Source organism: Acanthisitta chloris, unplaced genomic scaffold (genome assembly GCF_000695815.1).
Source record: "Acanthisitta chloris isolate BGI_N310 unplaced genomic scaffold, ASM69581v1 scaffold20806, whole genome shotgun sequence".
In the NCBI taxonomy this organism is placed as follows: Eukaryota; Metazoa; Chordata; class Aves; order Passeriformes; family Acanthisittidae; genus Acanthisitta; species Acanthisitta chloris.
Genome location: NW_008677798.1, coordinates 831 through 11,353, shown reverse-complemented (window position 1 = coordinate 11,353; position 10,523 = coordinate 831). Strand labels below are relative to the sequence as shown.

The window sequence follows — 10,523 nt, the reverse complement described above, 5'->3', positions numbered from 1 at the left end:
TGGGGAAGAAAATGAAGTGGTTTGTATACTTCTGCCAGTGGGAAGAATAGATTTCAAGCACAGGTAGTTGCAGGTATCACTAGCTGTAGAATTTTTTAATAACCATTTGAAAAACTGCTGAACATTCAAGTGCTGAGTTTAGCTCATCACAGAACTTGCATTTAAAGGGAGGTCCTCTGACACCTTCCCATGCTGCTTGGCTGAAAGGAGCCATCAGAGATTCTTAAACTCATAGTTTATATGTTGCACTTGGAACCCTGATTGTTTTATCTTTCTTTACACTATTCATTTGGTCAGCATTTCCAGATTTATTTGTTTTCTTCTACCCATGGGCCATGGTACAAAGCTTGACTGCCCTAGCTCAGGGCATCCATTCCCACTTGCTTCAAATCCTGTGCAGACCAACTATCACAGAATCACAGAATATTCTGAGTTGGAAGGGACCCACAAGGATCACCAAGTCCAACTCCATGACATCCCCAAGAATCACACCATATGCCTGAGAGCATTGTCCAAACACTTCCAACTCTGTCAGACTTGGTGTCACTGTAGTGTGAATCCATTAATTCACTTATCAAGTCTTAATCCATAGTCCTTTCCCTCCTTATTTCTTAAGGTGCTTGTCCCACCTCAGCCATTTTTCACAGGAACTCTTCAAACACGTGCCTATTCTTAGCTACTTTTTTGTACTTGCCCATCATTTGCAGAAAAGAGCAGAGAATCTTCCTATTAACAAAAATGTTCATATACTATAATGCAAAATCTTGCAAGGCTCACCTTACTCTAGAACACTCAAGAGTATCTGTGGCTCTAGATGGAGAAAGCCATGGTGGGATTTTCAATGCAGCACAGAACACAGGTACTCACAGCAGCTAAAACAGCAAGCTGCTGTGTGAAAAGCTCTCAGTCACACGTTCCACAGCTTTGCAGCTCCAGTCCCTCTCACATCCTGTTCTCTCTTACATGAGATGCTTTGTAGCCCTGAGATTAATAGCAGTTATGAGTTCAAAGGCAGTAAATGGAACTACTTCAGTTACTCAAGTCAAATTTTAAGAGATGTCTTCTGAAGTATGCTCACTGCTCAGTCACCATCCACTCCAGGATTAGAACCGACAACATTATCTGAAACTTTGCTCTTCCTTCAATGATTTAATTTACTTTATATAAAACCATGTACTTGTATATACAAGAAAATATTTACACAGGATTACATACACAGAGTCTCAGTACAGATGCTCCCCTTCACAAAACAAATCACACTAAAATCTGTCACATTTTCCTGACAATTTTCAGTCTTAAGACACTAGGTTGGATCTACCTTCTCAGCACAGAACATTTAATTAAAAAAGCTTCTAAAAACCCCCTCCATTTACTGTGTTACATATTAAACATGAATATTTACACATGCAACCACAAACCAGAAAAAGTTATTGTTAAGGCACAATGCTCAATTTAGTACTACTGTGCAATCCTCTAGGTACTAATGTGTAAATAAGCTAGCTCAGCTGAACACCCCTTACTGGTAGCCTGCACTGATCTTTAAAGTTAGTTAAGCATCACAAATGCATACATGACCCATGCCAAGGTCCTGCGATGTGCAGATATATTGTCCAGGAAACCCCCAGACTGCGTAACTGGATTACATGAAACAAAATATCAGGTCCCAGGGCGTAGATGGTTAAATTTCTATTCAGAACACCACAGTAGAAGGAAATGCATACAATTACTAAATTTACAAGTTTAAACAAACATGACTATAAATAAGTCCAGATGAGCTACATTCAGGAAAAGAAGAACGGAAGGGACCAATGGCGTATTTGTGCATGGATTTTCTAAAGACTGTAACATCATATCAAATCTGGTGTTTTCAATAGGCTCCTGTGTGAATTAATTTATTAAAATAAAAGCCACCTGACTCAGCAATTAATGGAGGAGCATTAGGAGAACTAGACATTCTCTTTAGAGACATGCTGAATCTACGCGAGCACTTAGTGGTTTCCTGAAAGACTGCACACATACAAAGAACATGTATATGAACTCTGAGAAGTGTGAGGACTCAAGCCAAGTGCTGCGATTAAGAAGAGCAAAAAATGAGTTAATTGGCAAATACACTTTCTGAATATCGGATGCTCCTGGTATGCACAGGCTTTCGTACACCGTCAGTGTGACAGTAAAAACTGAAATATTTAAAAGGATCCAAGACTAACTTAGGAATCTCCCACGTACAGCACTGAGGGGAGATGAATTTCAAGAAAAAAGATGGAGCACACAAAACGAGAGTACAACTGATAATCCAAGCTGACAATCCAAAATGAGGAATTCAGGCGCGGAGAGTGATCTTCCTCGGTCGCAGTGAGTAGCGTCTTCTTCCTGGGGAATCTGCAGCTTTCCTTTTTTTCCGCAGAACATAAGGATTTTTACTGGTATCAGCATCTGGTGGTGTGACTTCTCCTGGTGGTACAAACATTTGGACACTGCTTTCCTCCTTCGTCTTGCAACCAGCAAAGACTTCTTGCCGCAGTTTGCTGAGCTCCAGGGTTGGTTGCCAAGATAATGCTTGGGAAAAACCTTCTGCTTTTTCTATGAGTGCTGTGAGAGACTGCAAAAACAAACCCAAGTATCTCAGGTTACATGGGAAAAGTAATGGTTACAATGAATGAAATACATTAGGACTCTGACAGGCATGAAAGCTTCAGTGTCTGCAGAGAGAATCCTCAGGGCGGCAGAGGAAGGTTAGGAACAGAGAGTTACCAGCCCAATAGTGACGAGGGTCTGTGCTCAGAAGCCACACAAAGAGCATGCCAAGTTTAAGTGTCCCCTCATGACATCTCTGAGTATCATAGGGACACCACAGCTGATGCCTAAGCAGGTACTGAAGTAATAAACATTACTCTCCATACGAAGCAGTACAGGTCCTCAAAAGACATTGTATTTTTCAGATGCTGCAGGTTCCAATATCCCTGTAAAAAGTATTTCCCATAGCCACAGGGTAATCTTCTTTACTACCATGTGAGGGGAAAATGCTTTACAGATGCAACTTCAGCAGTCCAGACCTTAAGATGTACCTGCCTCAAAAGTACACACACCAATGTTGGTTTTTTGTACAAAACTACAATGAAGATGAGTTAGAACTCCTGTTTTGTGACATACTGTTTATCAGATCAAGAAAATAAAACCATATCCTCTTGGAGCACACAGAGATCTCACCTTCATTGCTCCACTGATCTGTTTGGATGCCACCTCTGCCCGCTGCTTCAGATCTGCGATGCAATCATCTACAGAAAAACATAAAGCCCAAATAAACTTCTGAAACATGACTCCCCCTCACCACCGTTTGCTATCAGAAATCAGACAGAAAAGCACTTGAGTCCCTGTATAAAACTTCAACTTACAACACATCTCTGTCACTATAGCATTGAGGTTGACAGCTTATATGGTTTATCTTACTAGTAGTATTCATTATCCCTCAAAATGCAGTAGTGTCCTGCAGCCTCAACCGTAGCAAGCCATGAAGTTCTTCCCTAGAAAACCTGCAGCTTACACAAAACATGAGACACAAAACCAGTATTGGACATAAAGGAAGAGTCCTAAAGAAATAAATAATAATAAAGATTATTCGTTTTCAAAATTTTTGAGATCATATTGCATTTGATAAAAACCACACAAAAGGAGAATAAACACAACTGTGGAGAAAATGAGATGACAGAAACCCATTTTAAGGAGGGGAAATAAATAATCTTATGCCTCCAATAAGTTCGCTTTGACAATAAAGGCTACTCTTTTCTTCTCACTAAACTTACCAAGCATTAACACTGAAAAGAACCAAGGATAAAAAACATGACCTGCATTAATTCTGCTGTGCTAATAAGGAAAGGAAGAAAAAGCTTTCAGGAACACTGAAGCAGGCAGCAGGTACAGACCACTGGGAGGAACACGACATGTATTTGACTGCAGTAGCAATATAACAAGATCATCAACACAATACATTTTTTGATGACTAATTTACAAGCAATAATAATTCTTTGTTCAAGAGTTAAACTCTAAGCTATCATAGTACTATGTCCACAAAACTTAAAATGAGCAGAAGAGAGAGCTTCTGGGAACTGAGAAGCCTCATCTCCACTACTACTGGATTTCTGTAGGGTTTCACCAGTGCCTGCAGTAGGACACGGTGTTAGTTGGTGCACACACCCCTAAACCCTGTCAGGGTTAAACACAGCATTCTGCTTTGAAGTCAGTCTCATTAGTGCTACTGGAGATAATTTAAGTCAATCACTGTATTCTAGCACAAGGTTGACAGTGATCCCTGCTGAAATGTGGTAAACAGCAAGAGACAGCGTTTGTTAAACTGTCCCCGTGCCCAATGCGCTGATCAGACATGGTTTAGGAACACGTGACCCATGTATGAACCTGAATAGTAAAATGCACCATCATTCAGTTTGGAAGACTAAGCAGTCCAACAGCAGCCTCTTTAAACACAGCACAGGGGCCTACAGAAGGACATTCTCTAAAAGAAGGATATGTCCATAATGAAGCTTCCTTACACTAGAGTATTGGGATGAGAAGACTGGTGATCCCATGAAATGGCAAGGAAGGAGTTAAGTAAAAGTAGAAATAGTCATTTGGATTATTATACAGAAAGAGTGACACACAGTTAAAGAAATTTGCCTGCAGGAGTTCAGCTTGACATAGATGGCATTATATTCTTCAGCATTCAAGGCTTTCCAAAACATAGGGAAATGAAAAAAGGAAATGAAAGGTATTGAGTAATCTAAACATTTTTGGTTTCTGGCCACTGTACTTGCTAAACTGGGATACACAAACTTCCCAAAGACTACATAATGCTAAAATTCAGCACAAACTCCATCCTATCCTTGCTACAACTTTGCTGTTACCAAACCTAAAAAGGCAATACCATAGTGCAAGCTGTTATTAACTTACAAGAAGTAGTTCATTAGCATCAGAAAAGCATAGATCTGGATACTAGAAACCAAAAGGAACTCAGATATGCAGTGACATTTTATTGCTCCCACTAGCTGCTTTGCTGCACAGGCTGGCATTTCTGGAAGCAATGCCTCCTGTTTACAAAGAGGAAATGATGCCTAGAATGAAGTCAGATCAGCAGGGTAAGAACTACAAGATTAAGCTCAGCTTCTCAAGCTTTTAGCACCACTGCTTGTTACACCAGCTTTACATCATGTGCAGTAACCCACAGTGAGGGTTCTGTAACCAGTCTGTACAACACAGAACTGCACTGGTACATTCTGTCATTTTTCAATACTTAACAACAGGCAACACAAAACTTTCAATTTCTTAAGGCCAGCCTAAAAAAGGCACATTCCAATCAGCCACTGCAAAATCCACCACTTTCTCCCAAGGAGTCTGTACAAAGCATCTTTCAAAAGCATGCAGCAAACTTGTGACCTCGTTTGCATTTCAGTTTCTTCATTAACCCTTACAAATGACACAGGCAGGATAAAAGTTGGGACCTACTTTGCAAGTTAGGAGAGTGAACATTGCAATCACTAAGTACTACACAACTGCTTTCAATTCCCTGGAGAAACTGACTGATTAGGAAGAGAGATTGAAGCATTTCTAATATTCCTTTTAAGGAACACAAGAATGGTCAAAGTATAATGTCAGTGATCCATCCAGTTCCCCATCTGGCCTCCAGCAGTGGTGAAGGAGAGAAGTAAGGAAACCTACTGAGGGTAGCTCTGTGACAATTTCTACACAACACACACACAAAACAGCCAGATTTGGCCTTTAAGTACATGCCTAAGTGCAGGCAGCACTTAGAACAAGAGAAATGAACACAATAAAACTGAGGCAGCAACACATTCATTTATGACAAACTTCTAGCTATTTTAGTTAATTGTTTAAACAGTCAATAATTTTAAACAAGTTTAAAGAAAGAAAACTTCTTCAACATTTACAGCTAGCCAGTAAGTAGGCAGTAGAGTTTCCTCAGTACAGGTGCCCTCCCCATGGTATCTTTACCTTGAGATGGCTGAGGCCTTATCTCTTCTGTTGTTACCACAGGCTGGTAGAGCTTCTGCATATTAAAAAATACACACATAGCAGTCAGATCAACAGAGGTGGTGGTGGAATTATTTAGATCAATAATGTATTAAGACGTGCAGTTCACAGACACTCAGTTATTGAACATAGTGTTCTGGTCAACACAGTTATGTTCACTGTAAACACATCTCCAAAATCTGCTTTAGCTTGCAGAATTCTAATTATCAAAGCATGAGAACTGAAATCCAGACATTCTGGAAGAAGCATTGCCACCTGCTGCACGACTAAGGAAAGTGAGCTCTCTGGCCTCTACGGAGCCATGCACAAAACCAGAGCTTTCACAGAGGCACAAACTCCAACAAAGGGGACATTAAGACAGAAAGCTAAGAAAAACAAAACTACTTAAAGGACTATATTCTAGCCCTGTAACTACTTGTGCAAAAGTAAGAACACTCTGCTTCACAACCTGTGAGTCTTGTGACTTGACATCAGTTAAGTGTGACATGAAGTAAATGAACACTAAATATAACTAATAGTTATATTAAAGGTGGAATTAGAATTAACTAACAGGGAAGAAGGAAACAAAGCAAATATCATAGAATCATAAAATTTTAGGGGTTGGAATGGACCTTACAGATCATCTAGTCCCAATCCACTCTGCCATGGGCAGGGACACCACTCCACTAGATCAGGTTACTCATCCAGCCTGGCTTTGAACACTGCCAGGGTTGGGCATCCAATACTTCCCTGGGCAACCTGTTTCAGTGTCTCACCACCCTCACAGGAAAACACTTTTCTACTATCTCACCTAAATACCCCCTCCTTCAATTTGAAGCTGTTACCCCTTGTCCTATCACTGCAGGTCCTAACACAGAGTCCCTCTCCAGCTCCCCTGTAGCCCCTTCAGATACTGAAAGGTTGCTCTGAGGTCTCCATGTAGTCTTCTCTTCTCCAGGCTGAACAGACCCAACTTCCTTAGCCTGTCCTCATAGGGGAGATGCTCCAGTCCTCTTACCAACTGTGTGGCCTCCTCTGGACTTGCTCCAAAAAGGTATGGGAATAAAAGTTGTATCATCTGCAAGTTAGTGTTCTCCACTTCAGCAGCTGTCCCTCAAACTTCTTCAAGCAAAAGCAAGTAGGAGGAAGGTTCATTATTCCTCTATGTAGTCTTACCAGAGAAAAATTTTCACAGTTCATACACCTTCTTAGCAAGTTTACAGTAATAGCTCCAAGCAGAAGAACAAACACTGCTTGCATTAGCCTCAAACACTACAGAACATATTGACTGAAAATCCACAGGATGATCTCTTGCTTTGGCAATTATAGGAGAAACACTACAATAAATGAGTGGTTCTCTCCAGATAAACCACATCTTCACAGTTGCTCTTTATGTCTACGAAAAGATGCATCACAGGATTAGCTAGGGTCAAGGAAGAAAGTAAAAATCCTCAACCAAAAGCAGATAAACCACTAGTACTTTTGCAGAAGTGGGTGAGAGAAGGGAAAAAGACATTTCATTTACAGAGAAAAAATAAAGTTTCTGTATTTCTTACATGTATTTCTATATACTCTTATGGAGATAAACTTTCTATACTTTGCATATAGGAAGCATATGTATACAGAAAGTGTAGAGTGTATATTTCTTCACTTTTAATTAAAATAATCATCTGGTGGTGGTGGTTTAAAATTTGAAGAGATCAGCAAGAGGAAAAAAGGCAATGTGAGAGGCATCCTAAATAACTAATCCACAGTGGGACTCAGGGAACAGAGCTTTCTATTTGCAGAAAGATTAAAAGGTCTTGATAAATCTTGGTGTTAGGCACTAGAATATTTTATTCCAGTTGATTTTTTTGGTTTGCTTTACCTGCTTGATGTACTGATAAAACAGAGAACACAAAGGGCAATATACACTAGAAAAATCTATCAGGTGTAAGACAAATATGTACCCATGTGCTTTTCCTTACTGTAAATCATCTCTTCCTGGCTAACCTATAGAATTAATGTTTGTCAGTTTTAGAACTCAGAAATCCAATGCTGGCTCTTAACTTTCTAAAAATATCCCTGTCTTCTTTCCTACAGAACAGTTGAAGTTGGAAAGGGTCTCTCAATACCCTACTGAAAGTAGGGCCAACTAGAGCAGGTTGCTCAGAGCCCCATCCAGTCAACTTTTGAGTATCTCTTTGAAACTCTCCAAGGCTGAAGACTCCACAGACTCACTGGGCAACTTTGCCTCTAGTCCTTTTTTTTTTCCAAAGAAATATATCTCCTAACTAATCAGGAGGCAAGCAAAAGGCAGGCCTTATCTAACTGCAGGGAATGAATCCAGCAACCAAGGACATGATTAGATTGTTTAATGTCAGTAATCACTTTGCACCGAGTGTCAAAAAACTAAACTCCCCAGAAATTACTGCACTTATTCATTAATCCACACTGCCTACTTCCTCCTTTCTTTACTTAAAGTACTTACTCGATGCAGTTACGAGCTCAAAAAAAGGGCTTCAAAGTCACCTTTTTTTTTAGCAGTGATATACTGCACACGGTACTATCTAATGTATGTAGTCTAACATTTAATAATTCAACCAGTCTTCAGGCAAGGACTTCAGAAACTCCGGATGTGACAAGATAAACAGGTGCCTATTGGCTTCTAAGTCATAAGTCACCACATTGGAGCAATCCCTAAGTAACTTGCTGAACTGTGCTGCACACCAGACTCAGTCACAAGCACAGTGCTTTGTAGCAACCCTCATTTTACCAAAAAGCCAATTAATACAAAAAACCAATCCCATTATATGACAAAGAATCACAGGAAGGAGCTTAAAGGTCGACACTGGATGATTTAGTCCTTCAAGTTAGACATGGTCAGCAGCTACTGTATGCAGAGGTTTTCTGAAAATGTTAGGTTACTCACCAACATCTCTTGCTCAGCTTTCATGGTTTGGGTAGCACAGACCAGTATCTTTTTGGGCCACTGTTTACGCATTAGTGCTGTCTCTACTATTAGTTCATCAAATTGATCTTCGAGAACTTTAATGTCAGAGCCTAAAAATGACAAAGTTATTGCAGGAATTCTCCTAAGGTTTTTTTTTTTACATTTAAGACAAAGTTATACGGGGAAAAAATTATTTCTGAAATAAAAAACCATGCATGAGTATCAACAAAGATGTGTCTTGTCTCTCCTTGTTAAGGCAATATAGAAATTGATGTTGGCCAGTTAACTTGAAGCAAACAAACTAAGGGGCAGGAGGTGAGGGAGGTGGAGAACCATCTGGAGAAAAAAATTTAAAATTAATTTCTTTATGAACTCTGAATCTATGAAGAAAGTCTTGTAAAGAAATGGCTATCCTTTGAGGCAATGTGTTTTCCACCTGAAGAAAAGCAATGAAAGATGCAGCAAGAAAAGTGGTTTATCTGTGTAATTTACAGGCATTAAACAAACTCCAGCTCTACAAACAGTAATTTGAGGCCTAACTGATTTTATACCACATAGGGCACAAATATGCAGTTTAATATGACAATACTCAAAACCACCTTAATGAAACTTCCTGGAAATACTCTGCATCCTGACAACACCTGCAATTACTAGTCATAACCAGTTTGCAAATACCAAGCATGCCTGCTTCCAACACCTGAGGCCTAAGAGAGTACGTGGTAGGAGCTAATTTTCATAGCTTGTTTTTCCCAATGGCAGGGTCAGACTAACTACCCAGAACATATTTTCACCCATGAACTGGTGGTTTTGCTGCTGTTGCTCTACTAAGGTACTTAGTTTCTCCAAGGTTGCAATTAAACTTAATTTTAAAAGCTTAAGATACTATTTTAAAATCAGTCTCAAAATTTAGACAAGGAAATGTCTACACTTTCCTGCCATCACAGCATCATTACAGACTGCAAAAAGAATAAGTGCTATAGAAGAAAGTAAAATGAACTGCTCAAATCTTATATTCCAGCTGTGCATAGCTCAAAGCAGTGCATGCTTTTTCACCTGCACTCTCCTACAATTTTTGTCCCCCATTGGAGATTTGAAAAGTTCACAACAGTCTTGTGGTTTTGTTTTTTAATTTAATTTCGCAAACTCCTTCCCATTTAAATTCATTGTTCTCATTAAGGTGTTGAGCACAACTTGCAAGCCATGAAGTGTTTTCAATCCAGGGCTAAAGAATGGATTTTGAGCACCCTCTTTGGGTCAGTCTGTGCAGAATCAGGTGATTGCAAACCTCAGAAAGGCAAAATCAAGGTTTTAGGAGTTTGTGACTTTTTGTTGTTTGTTTCAGGATCACCATGAGATCACTTAAGCACAGACAGGCAAGACTTGAGCCAGTGGTCAGCATAAACACAGAAGGCACAAACCCCCAGATCTCTTGGTCATTCAAACTAGATCAGAGACAGGCACATGAGTAAATTTAGACAAAGCTCAATACAGTCCTTACACCTGCCTCATGCCAGCTGCAGTCAGGGTACAGCATCTCAGCTTAGCATTTTGTGTCACGAGGCCAACACTACAA

The 10,523-nt window shown here is 39.8% G+C and overlaps 1 protein-coding gene across 1 annotated transcript; it reads right to left on the bottom strand.

The window, feature by feature from the left end:
* Window positions 1–2,320: 2,320 nt before the first annotated feature.
* Window positions 2,321–9,092, bottom strand: NSL1 (NSL1, MIS12 kinetochore complex component; the record flags this gene model as incomplete). Its single annotated transcript, XM_009076663.1, has 4 exons — window positions 2,321–2,599; window positions 3,208–3,275; window positions 6,001–6,055; window positions 8,930–9,092. Coding segments are annotated over 4 exons (565 nt in total), but the record flags the coding sequence as incomplete, so codon positions are not given.
* Between the last annotated feature and the right edge of the window lie 1,431 nt (window positions 9,093–10,523).